Genomic DNA, 19,748 nt, shown 5'->3' with positions numbered 1-19,748 from the left:
AAAAAACGAAGAAACCTCAGGGGTGCCCACATGAAGGAGGGATCCTCCCCCAGGACGGACAGGCGATTTACCAGAACTCTTAGAGAAGAATTAACTTATCTAAATCTACAACTACATATATAAAAGTCCAGCAGACGAGCTTCATCCAGCCGTGGTTGTGGGGACAGTCAAAGGCGCGAGTCGAGCCGGAGACAGGAACCACAGCCAGGTGTAGGAGCAGGAGCAGAGACGAGGTACTCGGTCAGGCACAGAGCAGAGACGAGCCAGAGATGAGCCAGAGGCAGGATCCACAGCCAGGTGTAGGAGCAGTAGTAGAGACGAGCCAGAGATGAGGTACACGGTCAGGAACAGGAGCATGGATGAAACAACTGGAGTCTGGAAGCACTCCCACTCCCCAGGAGGGGAGAGGAAAAGAGGGACAATACATGAATCGCACTGCACCAAACAGAGGCATGGAGAACTAAATGATAAATTATGATCAAGAATAGAGGAGAGGAAGGGTAGAAGTAAAAAAGGAAAGAGGACAGAACCCCAGTGCACCATAGTTACCCCAGCTTCAACTTCTAGCAGCCTTTTAAAAGAAATAGTTATTATTAAGTTTAATTTAAACAAACTAACATTAAGTTAAATAATCTCTGAATACTAACTAGTCTGACAATAAGCCTGTCCAAATAGGAATGTTTTCAGTCTAACTTTGAATGTAGAAACTGAGTCGGCCTCTCTTACATGAGCTGGGAGTTTATTCCATAAGACAGGGGCTTGGTGGCTAAACGCTCTACCTCCAACCATACTTTTGCTAATTCTAGGAACCACAAGCAGTCCTGCATTTTGCGAGCGAAGTGTTCTGATTGGTTGGTAAGGGACTATGAGGTCCTTAATATAGGACGGGGCCATTCCATGTAAGGCCTTATAGGTTAACAGGAGGATCTTGAACTTAATTCTAGAATCAACTGGGAGCCAATGGAGCGAAACTAACACAGGAGTGATGTGATCTCTTCTGCTGGTTCCAGCTAACAATATAGCAGCTGCGTTCTGAACAAGCTGGAGACTTCTTAAGGAACTCTTAGGACACGCTGCTAACAAGGAGTTACAGTAATCCAGCCTCGACGTAACAAATGCATGGATGAGTTTTTCAGCACCACTCTTAGAAAGTATATTTCTGATCTTAGCAATATTCCGCAGGTGAAAAAAGGCAGTTCTACACGCCTGAGATATGTGAGCCTTAAATGATAAATCCTGGTCAAGTAAAACCCCAAGGTTTCTAACTGTGGAATTGGGGGCTATACTTATACCATCCAGGGAGACTATCTGAGCAGACAGAGCATCTCTGAGGTTTTTAGGACCAAGTATAATGACCTCAGTTTTTTCTGGGTTCAAGAGGAGGTAATTAATTGTCATCCAGGTCTTGATGTCACTGATGCAAGCGTTCAGTTTCTCTATCTGGTCATTCTGGTCAGGCTTCATGGATAAATACAACTGCGTATCGTAGGCATAACAATGAAAATTAATGCTGTGTTTCCTGATTATGTTTCCTAGGGGTAACATATAAAGCGTAAACAGGATCGGTCCCAAGACTGAGCCCTGTGGGACTCCATAGTTGACTCGAGTGCACTGAGAGGAATGGCCATTTACATTAACGAACTGATACCTATCGGACAGATAGGATTTAAACCACTGGAGAGCAGATCCTCTGATCCCTATGTCCTGCTCTAATCTATGGAGTAAAATACCGTGGTCGATAGTGTCAAAGGCAGCACTGAGGTCCAACAGGACCAGAATAGAAAGTAGTCCCTTTTCTGAGGCCAATAACAAGTCATTAGAGACTCTAACTAGTGCAGTTTCCGTACTGTGGTGAGGTCTAAACCCCGACTGAAAGTCTTCAAAGTGGCTGTTGTCCTGTAGGTGGCAGTAAAGCTGCTTAACTACAACTCTTTCTAGGATTTTAGAAATAAAGGGCAGGTTTGATATCGGTCTATAGTTGGCCAAGATGCTAGGATCCAAACTGGGCTTTTTCAGAAGAGGTTTAACAACTGCATATTTAAAAGACTGTGGCACGTAACCCGTTTCCAGAGAGGCATTTATCATTGTTAATATGGGATCATTAATTAGGGGAAAAGTTTCTTTAAAAAGTCTAGTGGGAATTGGGTCTAACAGACACGTTGAGGATTTGGAGGACGTAATAATTGATGTTATTTCCGCTTGATCCACAGCAGTGAAGCAGTCTAATGTTACAGAGGTTTCTATGGATGCCTCCATTTCTACCGCTTCAGCCTGTTCTGGGCTGATAGTAGGAATAACTTGATTTAACTTATGTCTAATATTTGAGATTTTACTATCGAAAAATGTAAGAAAATCATCAGAGCTGAGAGAAACAGGAACATGTGGTTCTACTGAGCTCTGACTGCGAGTTAATTTAGCTATAGTGCTAAAATGAAATCTTGGATTGTTTCCATTCTCTGATATTAAGGTTGAATAGTACTGGCTTCTAGCTCTACGCAGAGCTTTTTTATAATTTAATAGGCTATGTTTCCAGATATCCAGAGACTGCTCTGAACCGGAGCGGCGCCATTCTCTTTCCAACTTACGGGTTTCTCGTTTAAGAGAACGAGTTTCAGCGTTAAACCACGGTGCTACTCGGTTTTGTCTGACGAACTTAGGTTTCAAGGGGGCAACAACATCGAGTGTACTCCTGAGGGCTTGTAAGGCATCATTAACAAAGTGGTCATTTATACTAGGACTGATACTATGGGAGCTGGTCTCAGAGTATTTTCTCAGAATATCACTAAGTACTGGCTGAACTGTGTGTTTAAACTCAGACACAGAACGGTCAGTTAAGGTTCTTCTAAGCTGTTTCTTATTAATCATTTAGCACATGAAAAAAAAGTGCAAACGTTTATTCTTGATTGCTTTTAGTTGAAGTATGTTTGTTGTTTAACATTTCTGAAATAAAAAATGAAGCAAACAGTAAGAAAAAGATTTTCCAACATTTGGCCAAATTTCAACCAAGGAACTTTTTACACTGGTTTCAAAATTTCAGTTTATTCTCCAGAACACTTTAGTCCAGTTATACAGTTGTTGACAAGGATTGGGAGCTCGAGTCTTGTTGATAACTATAATTTACAGGCTTCATATGCTCTGTTTACAGGATTCATTCATTTGACATTGAAGCACAGGTTCAGTTTAAACATGGTGAACTTCCTCTGCACTAGATGGGGTAGTTGAGCTGCGTAAACAAGAGCATTTCAAGGTGCTTTAGTATGAGATTTTGGTCTCAGCCCATTTATAAATTAAAAAACATCTTTTTACACTATGTTTTAGTTTGATCGCTTTATTGCTCATAAAACCACTTCTTTGCTTTTACCATAAAAATGTCTAAATAATTCTTTATCTAATGTGTGCAAACAGAAATCTACCTTAAATAGTTGAATTGTGTTTTTGTATGCCTTTTTTAATGAGGTTTATGATAATTCAGAGATATTGTATACATATATACATGTCTAAAATATTCCACAGGAATTGGGCAGTAAAAAACAGTTCATCAATTTCATCAGACAGGTAGAAGGTTGGACGGCTCTCCTTCACTTGCAAAAAAAGAATCCATCCAGTATTTGAGATGTGGTTCTTTGTGCACCGCTGCAAACGTTAAAGCTAGACACAAAACTGTAGAGCAAAAAAGACACAACAGCACACTCAGCACAGAGGATGAGATGGTTGATGATGGGTGTACCAGTCCCCTGAGTGGTTTAGCATGTGAGGAGGGCAGCACCTCCAGTTGGATGGGATTCCTGAAGTCTGCAGGAGCAACGAACTTCAGGTATTTGTCGCCATGTCACCTCGAATAAAAAAAATAAAAAAAAGTTTGCAACAGTCAACATGTTCCACTTTAGCACAGCAAACACACCCTGCAGGTTGTGGTAAGCAAAGGTGAGCGCTTCTTAAGCAGTTTTGAGTTTGTTCTACCTTATCTCTGGGCTGTGGTGACGGTGAAGGACATCAGACAGCAGCTCAGAGGTTTGCTGAAAACAGCGAGTTAGCTCGTCTAGCTTTTGCTCCATGGAGAGGATCCTCTGCTCCAGCTCCCGATAAGAGTTATTCCAGTTGGCACTGAGGTCACACATGATCATCTGCATCTGCGGTTAGTGAACACAAAGTTAAGCCTGATTTAGCAATAAACGAGGTTCATCAATCAACCTGACCTACTTCTATGTGGATACCTTTTAATTATGTCCCGCAGCAGTCCTGGACTGCAAGGATGGTTTTGTTTTTGCAATTCTTCTTCCTTACTGCGCCTTTGAGCAAACATTTCACCCCCGCCACATACTCAAAAACTCACCAAGATTTGCACGCACTTAGTATCCAGTGAAACTGAAGGCTTCACAGCAGGACAAACAGTACAAAAAAATCAATGGGGCCAAAATCTCTTACGGGGCTAAAAGAAAAGAAAAAAAATCAAAATCCACTTATAAAACCAAAACACACATGTCGGCAATATCCAAAGGTAGTTTTGAAATTATTATGGGATGGCCACAAGGCTTGGCGGCAAAGTGTAAGATTTGTTAATTTTTACATTTTCCCACAATAAAGGAAAATTTGAGTGATGTTTGAGTAATTTTCACAAAAATTCACACCGACACCGCCGCTTAAGTCTACAACCATAACCAAAGTTATGTTGACCTTTCATCTTGAATTCGTTCAAAAGTTGTTGGAAATAAAGTTTGTAGATTTTGAACATTGGTGAGCTTGCAGAAATTGCGCTCTCCTGTTGCACGCACATTTTTACCACAATATTATGAAAATTTAATAGAGGAATCCTTGGCTCAAGCTGAACGAAAAGATATGACAAACAATACGAACATATTAGAATGCTGCCGTGGTTGACAAAAAAAAAAAAAAAACCTAACTTGCCAATGTTTTCCAAAAGTTTACTTTTACTGATTCTTATAAAATTTTCATACACCTGTTTGTCACTCACGGGCGACGAAAAAAATAATATGGTCGCTATAGAGATAAAACCAACAGAAAAGCCTCCATTTAAAAACATAAAATAAAATTCTTAAATGAATTTGTCACATGCAGCTCTGACCAGGGACGGAGGGGGAGAGTGAGGGCCATGTAGCAGCTGCTCAGCCAATGAGGGCGTGTCATTAGAAGGCTGCAAGGGTTTGGGTGGGTTCTGCCTGCAGGCCGTACAACAGTTTTATTTAAGATTAAATTTAGTGAAGAAGACATTGAGACTCGGTGTCTCAGTTCTCTACTACTTCAGCTTATTCCTGATTTAGTTTCATAAAAGGCTTTTTATTTTGTAACTGATAATAAAAACACTGTGGTATAATTTACCAATCTGGAAAATCTTTGTTACCTTCCATACAAATGAATTACAGCGTATAAATTGCACATTAGTGGCTCTCAATTTGGGCTTTATAAGCTCCTGAAACCCACAGATAAACAACACAACAGATGTGTTTTCTGTCTCTTTGTTTCTACATTGTCAGAATGTTTCAGTGGCAAATCTCACTCACCTTTGGCAGATCCACCATCTCACTGACATAATCTCTTAGTTTTCTTTGTTGGAGCCGTAAATGTCGGAACCTGCATTAGGGGGAATATATGTTCATTTGAGTCAGTTGTACTTTTATTACATTTTTTATTCACATTGAGATATAAGTAGAAACATATTCAGTGAGAAATCCTCTAGTGTTTAAAAGCTAGAGTGAGAGTCCTTGACTGGCTCTCTGCAGAGAGAGTGTTCTGAAACATAAGAAAACCCCCTTAATTCTGGAAGAAAATCCCAACGAATATTCCACCACCCAGCATGGAGGGTCATGCTGGGTTTGTTAAAGTGCTGTAAAACTTTGCTGGAGGCTTTTTCTGACCTGTAGATGGAAAAGGAATAAATGAAGTTCCACAGATGGATAAAAGCACAAAGACCAGCAGAAATTAATTATGGAAACCACTACTGTGATCAAGAGCCTATTCTCCGGGAACTTAGAGTGGATAGATGTAGTTCTTACACTTCCATTAATCCCATGTAGACGCTCCTCCTGCTCATACTTTCCACAGTGTTTATTTGTACTGAATCAGGCTGGTCCCCTTCAGCACAGGTTAGCACATACTTACATGTGTAACCTCTTTGACCGGATAAGGAACCCGTAACTACACTAACCAGTTTCTTTTAATGTGTGCAGTGAAAGACATTGGAATATCATAAATAAAGTATCCATTTTAAAGGGATAATTAATTCAATGTTACACCGAATTATGCAGAATTTGAATGCGTCTTTAATGTTTTTTTTGTACATTGATAGTGGACATGTGGCATTATACGGTAGCGGATTTGAAGCCACTTTTTCAACTCCCAATTTAAGATTAAGGTCAATTTTGATTACAAATATAAAATGATTGATTGCCTTTATGAAAGTCCAGTTGTCGTAGTTATAAAATTCAAGCTTAAAAGCAAGTAAAAAGGTTTACAACCAGACAGCAGGCATGCCTCTGTTTTACAGACACATAAACGAGGATGGACATTTTTGAACAACAAGCCCTCTCGTGGTTACTTTGTGAACTGATCAGGTTCCAGTTACTTTTATTTTCATCTCAGCCTCCAACTAAAAGTTCAAGTTATCCTTTTCATCTGACACATCAGGACAAAAGTGGACTCCCCTCTTGTGGCACACTAAGACATGAGGCACAAACAAATCTTATCAAACATCTAAATTAGTGGTTGATTTTGTGGTTAAACACAATGACACTTGGTTAATGACCCATAAAATACACTGAAACTGCCATGTCTCTCCTTCTTTCCCCAGAACAGGATTGTAACTCACACTCTAATGGCTTCCAGAAGGCATCTCTGGTGTCTCCGGTGTTGGCCGTGGCTAGCCCTGGTCAAGCTGGTCCGGTGCAGAAGCCAGCATTCTCGTAGAACGTTAGCAGCAGCATGTCGGATCTGGTGCAGGAGAGAAAAAAAAAACGTCAACATGCAAATTTTACTGACAGACGTCACTGTCCTCCACATCTTCCAAACATTTGAAAACAGGTAATAAATGGCAGATGATTAAATCCAGATCTTTCCTGTTCTCTCCCTTTCCACCATGATGCCGACTGCAGACAAAAAAAGAACAACTTTATTTTTCCACAGAGCCTTACATTCAAGGCAAGACAAGCCAAACTTAAATCTGTTTGCTTTCCTCACAGCAAGGGCCACTTGACGATGTCACACTGGCCCTGTTATGAGGAGAGTTAGTAATAGAGATTGAAAGTGTTTGCATCCAGATGTCTTTCCTTGTTCCCACCAGTGTGAATCCGGACAGCACCAGATGGGTCAGAAGGATGCACACACAGGCCAAAACAACCACAAGCAAAGCATAAAGATGCACCCAGAGACAGGATGCAGCCACCAGGACAAAGGAAATGGTTATATCCTCCAAAGCAGGGCAATTACTGGACTGCAAGAATCTACAAGAACTATTTGCTAAGGAGCTGGAACAATCTACTGAACACAATTTTACACATCTTAGGAGTTGTCATAAATTCATAGAAACAGCTGAAACACAGGAAGCAGAAGTGTTTCCTTGATTTAATCAAATCACAGGCTCACTCTTTTCAATTGGCCAACACTTAAAAGTCTGTCCCCGTGCACAAGTGCAGTAGATCCTTTGACCCCATTTTACACACAAGCACATAAACACATGTCAGCTCAACTTCCTGCCCCTTGCTGTGTCTTTCCTGATGGAGATAAGATTATTTCCTCTGTTTGACGCCTTAAAAAAGCTGTAAAAACTTTGGACTTAAACTCATTTTTTCAAAGGTATTCTCTCCTTTTTTTTGTTAGAATAGGCAGTCAACCATAGCGTTGCACTTTCTTGAGTTTGCAAACAAAGGTAGACTCAGGTCAGGAGCCCTTTAGTTTTCACAAGTTGACCTTGGTTCTCCATGAGGCTTCATTTGCTCCCGTTTTTCTGCTTTTGTTTATGGATTGTTGGGGTTAGGGTTGGATTTGCAAACCTTTAAAACCCACTTCTTCCAGAGAACACAGCTAAACCTGAACAATGTTAAACTGTGTTCTTTATTAGCATATAATGATTGTTGCAATGTACATTTTGGTGGAGCAAAATCTGCATCTTTGAGGTGATCTCTTAGACCAGAGGTGTCAGAATTCAGGCCTCAGGGCCGGTGTCCAGCATGTTTTCTAACCAACCTGCCACTGAAGCTCCTGATTGACTAAACACACCTGATCCAGGTCATTAACAGCAGATAAGGCAGGATTACTGGAAAACCAGCAGGAGGCCGGCCCTCGAGGCCTGGAGTTTGACAACCTTGTCTTAGATGAACAAGACAACTGAGGAATCTATAACCCCAGTGCTTGAAATGGAAGTTAACTCTTGATAAGAGGTAGAACCTTTAATGAAACCAAATTTTAACAAATTATTCCTTGGCACAAAAGCACAGTAAAAAGACACATAAAGAGTGTTGTAGCTAATAGTAATAGAAATAGCTAATAATAAGTCCTATAAATACCTCAGGTTGGCGTTTTTCTCCCACCACAGGTTTTTACTTTATTATACATTTTAAGTTAGGGTTTGTTAAGTTTTTATACAAATTCGTTTAGTATGAAAGGACTCCCATGAGACTCCCAGTAACACATTTGTTTGCAGAAGCATCAGTCATTTAACCAGTTTCTTTGACTGCAACAAATCTAACTTTTTTACATAGTACTGTTCCTACTTCTTAACCATTGAATCTAATGGTTCTTGAGCTGATATGATGTATAAAATTAGCACAAATACTTGGCAATACAACACATCTATTTGTAGCCCATGTCACAGTTTCTGTGATGCTGTCAAAAATCAACAGATCTGTATAAAATCTACAAAGGCTTGCCTATTTCACCCATTTCACTGCAAAAGTTTTGACCCAAACACTAACTCTGACTTATTTTTTGTTTTGTTTTTACAATGTGCATTCTTCTCACTCATAGCATAAATTGTTCTTTAGACATCCTTGTTCTAGGGAAAAGCGTGTTGCCCTGATAACTGCCACACTGTGACCAAGAGATAAAGGAGATTCAACCCTGTGTCCTGATCTCTGATTATTGGTGTGTATTGCATGTACCAGTGGCTGGGAGGTTTAGATTGTGAACCAACATTTTGGGAGGGCCTAAAATGTAGGTGTGAATGCATTGTGGAAAAAAAAGATCCCTTTGTTTTATTCATTCATGTCTCAAAACACTGTCTGGCAAACTTTCATTTTTGAAAAAATAAAATTGACGCATTTCACCAACTATGCAACAAAGTCTATATTATGAAAAAAAGAGCCTAAAGAAGTAGCTCCTGATATTTAGAAGCAATGAACCAACATATATCAATTTGCTAAAAAAAATTATAATATTAAAAAGGAAAACAAAGAGATAAAAATCCTCAACTGGTTAAACAGTATGACTTTTGCACATTCCTGTATTTTATAAAATAATTTTCCCTTGTCACTAATACAAAGTCTGCTTGCTTACCCTTTTGGAGATCTGGATGTCCATCATGAAGAAGTGCACATGCTTCTCTCCTTTGTTCAACGCCAGCTTTTCCGTCACTGTGGCCACCAGCATGGCAGTGCAGGCTACACCCTAAACCCCAACACACAAGCAACTGTAAGTATGTTCTCATCTTAATCTCACAGTAATTACCGCTATCTATCTAACTATCTATCAACTATCTATCTATCTATCTATCTATCTATCTATATAAAAGAGGTACACAGCACTTAAAAAGAGGCAGAGATGTTTTCAACTGTCCTTGAATCTGCAGTATGTTTCCTCCTTTATTGGTCTGAAAGAACATAACACTAAAATAGTTTGTGCAGATCTTTATATCTGCAGTAAATCTGGTTACATTGATAACAGTTTTAAAATTGTTCAACGGGCCTCGATGACACAATAATAGAATAGACTTTCTCTGAGAATAACATTCTGCTATTAATGGACCAGGAACTGCAGAGTAAAGGGGAGTTTTCCAAAATACATGAAAACACACCAACAGAAAATTCCCATCTCAGGACCCAAAAACACCAGACAGCTGATGTGTTCACTAGTGTTTACCTGAGTTTCCTCTTTACGGCTTGCAAATAAAATGAAAAATAAGAAGAGAAAGGCATAGTAAATAAACGTTTCAACAAACACATTTTTCCCCCAAAAGACAACACATTTCCCTTCTCCTCGGATGCACATTCAGCAAATGACATAAAAAGGATTGTGGTTCTCTGAAAAGACTCAAATAAGATTATGGGTTCAGTGAACCCCATGTGCTCCTCAAACAGGCCTTCAGCCACATTACAGGTGTGAGCATCACTAGTTCTCAGTGCTCCCTGATTGGAGTAGGTCTTCTGCTATGTTCTCCTCTTTTCCAAACCCTGGTCACAGGTTGGCACATCCTCCTGTTGTAAAGGTGCCAAAGGCAATAAACCAACTAAAAATGGATATGGTGGAAAGTTTTTCCTTATAAAGAGGTGGTGGTGGTGGGGGGGTTGCTTATAAAAACAAGGCATATTGAGGTAAAGATCAGGAAGACTAGTTTTCCACTGTGTCACAGACAGGGGGGGTCTAAACCTGACTTTCACTGAGATCCGGGGAATTTTGTCTGCTTACACGGGAATTTCAGACCACAGCAGATAGTTTTATCTTCCCAAACATGGCCACTCCCCACTGTCACTGTGTTAATGTTTGTTTTACCTCACTGAAACAGTGTGTTTTATTACACATGCACAGTATCTTATCTTTATCTTATTTGCCTCATCCTTTTAATGTTCAACTGTCTGTCTGATCTCCCATCCACCTGTTTGAACGGTCCAAACCTATATCCATTCCTCTGTAATCTATTCAAAAACATGAAGCAACACTTTTGATGCACTAAAATCTGGTCTCCTTGATACTCTTGTATTGCTCGTGAAGAGAAAGAAAATGATCAAAGTCATCAAGTGCATTTAATATATCCCAGTTTATTTAGATGTTTCTCTGTGATTTTAACTTAATCTAAAAATAATTCATGCAGAAAACTAAATTTTCACTGACAGCAGTGATCTGCACAGACATGCTACTGATAAAGACTTCTTGATGCAGGAGATCAACCTTTTTGGAAACAATGGAAAATGAATTCTAAAAACAGCTCTAAAAGGATTTTAAACCCCCCACAACTTATTTAAACTGGCCCAAAATGAATCGGTTAAGTTAGTGAATGTGATGTCACTCATAGAAAAATGGTTTGCTTCTGGCTGCAACCAAATGAAGTGAATTCAGTTGCAATTTTTTCAAGATATGGTCTCTGCCATGTTGGATTCAGACGACATCAGTAAGCAGTGGTTGGTCTGACTCAGTCTTATTCGATATTTCTGAGGCAACCACTCTCACCAGTCAGGAGTGAGCTGGTTGGAAGTCCACACCCCTACCGCTGAAAGTGGGTTCAGAAAAGTCTGCCAATCAAAAATTCCAGTATTCCTGCCAATCAAACGTTTCAAACGTCAGGCCAGCAGGTTCCGCATGTTTTTATTGGGGAATCTGATTGGTCAGTTTATAACTTGTATAACTAACAACAAAGAAAAAATATTGTGAAAAAAAATTAGGATGATCAAGAACATGTTAATAAAAGGTATCAGAGCAATAAATGTTTATTTCTCTAAAATATAGAGGAGAAACTAAACAAATGTAAATGTAACAAAACAAAAATAAATTAAACTGAATGCAGCGCAAAAGGTTGAACAGGAAAAAGTTGTTTAAAAGCAGCAAGGAGTGGATGGACATAAAGGCACAGAAGAGTAGAGAGGAAGAAAACCACACAAAACTAATTCAGTGCAGAAAATGTTATCAGGCTGGCTGTGCACCAGAGGTTGGGGGGGGGGGTTTTGGTTGGAATGACTACAGAAGAGGAGCAAAGATAAGAAACCTCCACACTCTTACCTAATCAAGAGGGTGAAACGAGTGACTCAGTTCGAATGTATCCACTGTTTCATTAGAAATGTTTTTCATTTGAAATTTGTCCAACAACTTACTGTCAGATTATTAATGAGACCAATTATCACAACAACCTTTGAGAACTTGTTATAAACAACAGCAGAGAAAGAGGTGAACATACAGGTAACAAGCTTCAGCAGTTCCACTTTCCTTCAAAATGAAATGCCAGCAAAGATGTTTTCTGTCATGCAAGAGCAATTGACAGGATGTGAAGTCAAATTTTAAAAAGTCAAAACACAAAAACAAACATCTGTTTCTCCTCAAACATCTTTTCATTAAAAGAAAACCTTGTCACAGAAACCAAACAATAAAAAAATCGAAAAAGAAAGCCAGTTGTTAGCATGTCCATTTTTGTTTTAAAATGTGAGTGAATGAAAACTGCCTTGTTAGCTTGAAAAGCTCCTAGTGGCTATTTGATGAACTGGTCTGGAACCAATTTTCATTTTTAAACAAGCTTAAATCCAGACGTTTTTGATTTTAAATATCCTACTTTGATAAATGATGGCTTTTTTTGGGCAGAAAATGTTCTTTTACTTCCAATAATACATTATTCTGACAGAGTTTGCATGAGGCAATCCTTCTATTTACCATGACACCAGTGAAGAGACACACTCCCTTCCCACAGCTGGTCTTGGGTGCCACATCCCCATAGCCCACCGTGAGGAATGTAATGGCTATGAGCCACAGGGCCGTGTCCATTTGCCCCGCTCCCGCTGGTTCGTGGATTCGCCTGCAATGGGGACAAAACAACCATAAAAATATTTTTCAACACGTGGATCCGAGTTAGTCGGTAAAAAGGGCAATTTTATTTATCATATAGGAACATAATTAAATTATTGCCAGTTAGATCTGAATACTAATGAGTATATTTAGGAAATACAATTATGTTAAATTCTAGTTAAAGAATAGCTACAACTACAGAAGATATGCTATACTGATTTAATATTCAATAATAAAATAGCAACTTGAACTCCCTTTTTTTTGCTAAAACCTTTATTTAAAGTAAAAAGGACATCTCATCTGAGCCATTCGTATTTAAAACTGCCTATCAGCTCCCAACATTTTTTTCTCTGCAGCACACTGCTCTGAATATTTAATAGTTAAGGTGTAATTGTCAAACAACTGACAAAAACATAAAGAAAATACTTCATGACGTAAATGTTGACAGATGCTTGCCATGTGGACATTGCATGTGTTTGAGAGTCTGTCTTAAATCCTCTGGTATCCCAACAATGTGGAAAGTGTGTAGCAGCTCAGTGTTTTTTACATGTGATGGTCCTATCGGCGATCAATCAGAGGCTCTTTTATTACATATGACAAATCCAAATACACAAGGCTGAGATGGCAGAACCTCCCATTAAGGCTCGAATGAACAAATGATCTCATGGAGTTCAAAGAGCCGCAGACTGCAGAGGATCACGCCGACGTTTACTTGGCTGATGCTGAGGGGAATGCTGTCAGAGCTGCAATACTAAAGATGATCGTGAAATCTGGTTCTGGAACAGCAGAAGTATTAAATAGTTTTTAAAGTTTTTTTTTTTTTTTTTTTTTTTTTTTTAGGGGGAATGATTTTTGCTAAAGACCACTCAGTGCCTTGACCACTTGTGAATGGTGAGCGCACTTGTCCTTCCTACCTCTCACACAGAGTAAGCATCCAGGACACAGTGAGCCAGAAGAGGAGGATGAAGACTAGCAGCGTTCGTGTGGGATGTTTGTTCATCAGCACCTTGAGAACGAAGCGAAATGTGAAGTTGATATTGTTGAGCGAGCCTATGCTCCTGTAGGAGGCGCTCAGCAGCTCCTTGCTGTGCAGCAGTATGGCTCTGTGCACCAAGTACAGGCGAAGAAACATCAGCATTGATAATAGCAGCTCCATGTCCTGCAGGGCCTTGTTGTGGTGGCTGGAAATGCAGGATGGAGCGGCAGAGGAGGAGTTGACATGGAGGCCCACCTCCCAGTAAGATCCTACTGGATGGATGCCACAGACCAGCAGCTCCAGAATGATCACAATAACCCTGTGGCTGGTCATGGCGATTCGCCAATCCACCTGGTTGTGGTCAAAGATGAACAGCTGCAACATGGAGGGAATTGTTAAAGAGAGAACAAGACAAACTCATAAAAGGTTCTAAAACTGCAAAGCACTAAAACTGAAATTACGTTTAGGAAGGAACCATATAATTTTCTATATTTAGTCTAGATAATTAAAAATTATATTATTAAAACCTTCTACACCTGTAGAGGAATTTAGTACTAGGTTTAAAAACATTTTCTTGGCTGTTATAGCTCTATCTGAAGACCATCTGTAGGTTTGGATAAAGTCCATAAGTGCTTCCTTGAGCTGTGTTTCTGATACGCTCTCTGTAGTTGTAATTAAGTTTAAAATTTGTTTGCCACGTTTCTGCCATTCATGCATTCAACCATGTGGTCATACATTCATTTGGATGCTTGAAATATTCATGCTAGATAGGTCTTGAAAATTCCTGCAAGATCTATTTCATTTCCTGTATAAAATGTAAAACCTTTTGGGAAAAAATGAAATTCTCAATTTTTATTTAAATTTGTCTTGCTGGCTCATCAGGACACTACAAAGTAATGTTAGGTATTATTATTAAGGTAGATAATAAAGTTTTCAATAAAACTAATCATTTTTTAGTGAAGGAAAGTACAATTTCAACTTATTTATTCAACATACAGCTTGAAATAGAACAAATTCTTGCCGAAAGTATAACAATTAACATAACCAAGACCAACTTTTAATGGAATCTTTTTTATTTTGCCACTGATGTTAGAAGTTATCTGTTTGTAAAATTGTAAAATATTAAACTTTAGGTTGACCTCAAAAATGTCCACCTTAAATTTGCCCTTCCTTACCTCCTGTACACACTCAGAGATGCTCTTGTGTGACACAAACATTGGAAGAGGGAGCTCAAAGAAAGCAGGTGTGCCGTCCAGGAGAAGTTAACCCAGATTTCTGCAGACATGCAAGTCTCTCAACACTTGCTGTCTGCAATGCACTTCACCAAACCTGCATGGTGTGTGAGTGTGGGCATGATGAAGGAACGTTTACTCTACTTAATTTCAGCCAAATCCTTTTTCAACTGTGTTGACTCCACACACTACAGCAGTGGGCCATTTAAAATGAAAAAACATCACAGCTGCAAAATTGTGTTTACCTGTGTGTTCTAAGGTTTTTGTGCAACTATTTGTTTTAATGCTCATAGGAAATATAACAAAGGTAATAAGAATGGAGGCTAAAGCAGCAACTGGGGGTTCTTTTTAAAACAATCCCTGCTAAATATGTCTAAGAAAGACTAAATCTAATTAATAATTTGGAAAAAATTGCAGAAAATGTCTCACTGAGTGTGAAACTCACCCTAATGTCCTTATAATGGAAAGCTATGATGAGGACCAGGAGACACCCAGTGGACAGGCTTATGAAACAGTTGATAATCATGGAGACTTTTGAACCCTGGGAAGAAAACAAAACCAAATAAGTATTTAGATATTTATTTTTGACCCTTTTTTTTTGGGCAAATAGTTGCAGCAGAATTTCATACCATAAATAAACAATAGCATAAGTGATGATATGAGACATTCCATATTAAGTTCTCTTTAAAGAAGGCTGCCTATGGAAAATTTTACATTAAAAAGGAAACATATCCTGTGTCAATTGTTGAGTATAATAACACTAATGAAGTTTGTTTCTTTGCAGGAGAAAAATATTCAGCATTTAGTACACAAGTAACTTGTTAAGTCACCTTAACTATGAATTCTAAAACTGAAAAAGAATCCACAACAAAGAGAAAATACTAAACAGTTTCTGCTTCAAATGTCTCAAACTAAAAGCCGGCAAACATCGCATGCATTTAGTGCAAAATAAATCCATCATATTAAAGTAGAAACTCACTGAAACTACTGTAGACGTGCAAATTCAAACAAAGATGATTTTTGATCATGTCCATTGCATAGCCTTTTAAAAAATGCTAAATTTGTCTTTTGATTATTTACCGATTTTTTTTCTTTTTAAATGCTTAAGTACATACCAAAGTGTATTTTTTTTAAAAACTTCTCCAAGCAGAGATTTTAGAGATTAGACTTCCACTCCAAAATGTAATATTTTAATTGCAGTGTAGGAGCTCAACCACAGCTTTCCCTATGATTGTTTGCTTTCCACATGGAGACTCAAAAGAAGTTTAAAGTAGTTAGGTCTAACAAAAAGGAAATAAAAATGTTTGTAATGAGTCCGCATAAAAAGAAGTTTTTAAAAGACACTCAGCTGCTGGAACGAGTGTGCTTGTAATTAAACACTTTCCATTCCAGGGAACTGACAGCTGCAGGCACAGATGCATATGCAACAAATCAGGGTTCTGCCATGCCACCTCATGTCGGCAGGGTGAAGAGCACCTTTACCCATGCTGCATGCATCCCTGTGTAGGAGAAGCAATGGAAGATTTAAACAGGAAGTGGTTTTCGCTTTTAAAAAAATTGCAAACTTTCAAACCTGAGGAAACTTGAGCAAGTTAGTGGTATGTTGTGACGTCAGCTGGCAGGCTATTTGGTTTTCCACAGTTTCTGCCGTAGCATCCACATCATGTCTGTGTTTCATCCAAGATTAATTAGAAGAGCCCACAAAAGCTCAGCGCTTCACCAAACAGCTTAAACGCAGAGTTCAACATCTCCTTTTCCAAAACACCTTTCTATCAAATGTTTCCCGTTGGAAACAGTCGTTTTAAGCCTGGTGAATCTCATTTGCCTTGATTGTAACCTGAATTGTTTTTTATAATCGTGGATTGACAATGAGCTCTTGTCACCAGCATAGGTCACCCAAAGCAAATTAGATTAACTAAAAACAAAGTGAATGAGTCCTTTCAAGGGGAGATTTGGTTGGCAGATTCAAAAATACATGTCTTTCAAAAAAATGAGTTGCTTTAAAAACAAACATTTGATTTCAACAGGCTTGTTAATAAAAAAAGGTTTCAGGTTTTCTTTGATTCAAGGGGTTGGACATGGCAGCAAACTATTTGAAAAACACAATAAATTATGTTCTTAATCTTTTCTAATGTGTGTCATTCTTAGTGTGATGTGTTATCTATTTTGATTGTTTCCTAGGAAAGAGAAATGGAATACTTTTTTTTTTCATGGAAGTCTTCGTTTGAATCAGAAAATCTTGTCAGACAGATCTAGTTTCACCCCCTAAATTGAAACACCTTTTGCTCCCATCCAGACTCAGCGTGGATGTTGTTTTCAATGGTGAAGCCATTCCAGGAAAGTTGAAGGAAGATGATGGCACAAGACTGCGTCCAGTGTACACTTAGAAGCATACGCTCCTGGCACAAGAACAGCCAGTCAGGATACAATGAGTCTCTAGACTAGCCATGCAAACACCATAATTATGCGCTAAATGATGTGGAAAGATAGCCTGCAGTACTGTTAACAATCTTGCTACAGGGGAAGAAGTGAAATGTGGAAAAACATTCCATAAATAACCCAGTTTTCATGCACAACCATGTAAATGTGCTTCAATATAACTTTGATGGAACAGCCACTAAATATTTTGCAAAATGATTTTATTTATCTTGGAATTAAGATTATTCTGTTGTTACAACCTGTGATCCTGCGCTTCCAGACAGTCATTCCTTACAAAAGCTCTGTTCATTTGAGGGTTTACATTAAAAAAACAACAACAAATAAATTGATAACTATACAAGAGTTATGAAAACTGTAGAAGAAGCAGTCTCATAAAGGATGCGTATGATTCAAACTTGTTTTCAAGTGGGATTGGGCAGCACCTGCTCACCTGGTTTGACTTGCAAAATGGAGAAGAAAAGTCAGATTTATTGAAAACTCTTTTCTCATTTTGTTTTGGCAAAGTTCCCCATCAGATGTGATGAAGACAAAGCAGCCCGTCCACAGGTTGCTCAAAAAAATGCTCCTAACGTGTGTTGGAAATTTGGGGCTCTTTGACACTGTAATCAATCACCGGCTTCACAGCCTAGAGGTTGTCGGAACATGTTTTCCGGCAAGCATGAGAACTTTTTTCCACATATGGACCTGGCGTGTGCTGTAGGAAGTTAATAATTTGTTGATTGTGTGGCCTGACATTGTTATCCACTGAGATCTGCATGTTAATGTCATGAGGCTGTGCTACCAAACAGTGGATCTGGAAACTAACTCACTAATCAGTGAGTTGGGGGGGCAAAACCCAGGTGCAGATTGGGCTGTTAAATTGCTTTGGTGGTTGTGCTTTTTGCAACATAAGTCATCATAGCCAGAATAAATAAAGCAGTTTGTGCATCGAAGAGGAAAAAAATTACATAAACTACAAGCAATAAAATAAAATAACAGGATATAAGAATAAAACATTAAGTAACATGTTTTTAAAGTTTTGAGTTGAGGAACAGAGTATAAACTTAGAAATCTTTCTTTTTTTTGCATTTAATTTATGTATTCGGGGTTTATGAAGCCAAAAATAACGCAAATGGCTTTATATATTACTTACTTCTTGCAAAATGTGTCACATATAATCAAATTCTACAGATAGGCGACAACTGGCATTATAATATTAATATGCAAAGGTTGCGATGAAAAGAGACAGAAAACGAGCTTCAACTTTAAAAAACACTTTCTCTTTCTCTGTCACATTACTGGAGTCTGACTTGTTGGACAATTCGTCGTTTTGGTCAGTTTCTTGTAGGCTACTTACCGGCTTGTACACATGTGGGCATATTTCGGCGTGGATGATCATGAGCAGGATCCCCAGCAGAGCTGCGCCTAAAGCGAGCGCGCAAAGACGCTTTTTGTCTTCAATCAAAAGTTTTCTGTCTCGCAGTCTGTAAAGATTGTGTCCTTCCATGTGTGTCGCTCTCCTCCCGGTTAGGGACATTGAGACTTCTGTCGAGTCCGAACAGTTAAGATGAATGGCACCATCACAGTTTGCGCAGGTCACTTTGGAGCTCGGGCTGCGGTTTGTTATCTCCATCTCCAGAGCGCACACGGCACGTTCGCTCAGTCTTCCCTCCCAGCAGTAACTATCCGCTGCGCCGTCCTCCTGTTGTCCTATCCTGTCTGTCATGTCCCCCCGGACAGGAGAAGGCATGTCCCGATGGGTGAATAGCGCACAGCCTCTTCCCTTGTCCGTAACTCATCGAAGAAGCTGAGATACCAAACATCCGTCTGTCCTTCACGCTGAGGCTCGAACCAACTGGTTCAGCGCGGTTGCGCGCCCCGAGTCCATTTGTACACTACTGCAAGCTGTGTACGCTTATTTATGTACTCCACTTGAGTGCGTCAAGCTGAAAATGTGTTTTGCGCGCCAGCTCAAACGTACCGTCCGTAAACGGTTCCATTATTTGAAGTTTTTCGTTGTTAAATGACTTAAATGTTAACAAACATTTTGTATGATATGTCAAATTTATTTTTTATATATTGTTTAGCCTATAGGAGATATAGGTGATACATGTTGGAATGCGAAGTAGTGATAAAGTTCTCAGAAAACATTTTACGCCAAAGGTTTAGGCGTGTTCTTTGTTGCGCATTCAGTGTATTTATTTCCCACGCTATAATTTAATTTTGATTAATCTTTTTTTTTTTTTTTGCACTCCTCATTTCCCTTTCGATGAATTTCAAAGACAAGCCCTCCACAAACCAAACCTGCAGGAACAGCGTCATGGCCTTGGGCTAAATGAAGCACAAGCATACAGGAGTATTTCCTTTGAAGCATCCTGCAAATGATGACAATCTCTTCAGGCCCGTGACAG

The 19,748-nt window shown here is 39.1% G+C and overlaps 1 protein-coding gene across 3 annotated transcripts; it reads right to left on the bottom strand.

Moving 5' to 3' along the window:
- Positions 1-3,011: 3,011 nt before the first annotated feature.
- kcnn4 (potassium intermediate/small conductance calcium-activated channel, subfamily N, member 4) lies at positions 3,012-19,408 on the bottom strand. Of its 3 annotated transcripts, none has more exons than XR_013648241.1 (10): positions 18,695-19,408; positions 15,365-15,460; positions 13,626-14,062; positions 12,580-12,721; positions 9,505-9,615; positions 6,824-6,945; positions 5,520-5,589; positions 4,215-4,289; positions 3,961-4,130; positions 3,012-3,833 (listed from the first exon to the last, which is right to left on the bottom strand). XR_013648241.1 is itself a non-coding variant. In XM_020710084.3 (10 exons), exons 1-10 carry the CDS (start codon positions 19,085-19,087, stop codon positions 3,830-3,832), a joined length of 1,320 nt encoding a protein of 439 aa, XP_020565743.1. In that variant the 5' UTR covers positions 19,088-19,408; the 3' UTR covers positions 3,012-3,829. The 3 variants fall into 3 exon arrangements, 2 of the variants coding, with proteins under 2 accessions (XP_020565743.1, XP_004078107.1); XM_020710084.3 differs by lacking the exon at positions 4,215-4,289 and having other exon boundaries at positions 13,626-13,717; positions 13,943-14,062; XM_004078059.5 differs by lacking the exon at positions 4,215-4,289.
- Between the last annotated feature and the right edge of the window lie 340 nt (positions 19,409-19,748).

The sequence above is a fragment of the Oryzias latipes genome, chromosome 16, assembly GCF_053564925.1.
Source record: "Oryzias latipes strain Hd-rR chromosome 16, Olatipes_Hd-rR_3.1".
Taxonomy (NCBI): Eukaryota; Metazoa; Chordata; class Actinopteri; order Beloniformes; family Adrianichthyidae; genus Oryzias; species Oryzias latipes.
Note: the sequence above shows the minus strand (reverse complement) of the source record. Positions and strands in the feature narration are given on the sequence as shown.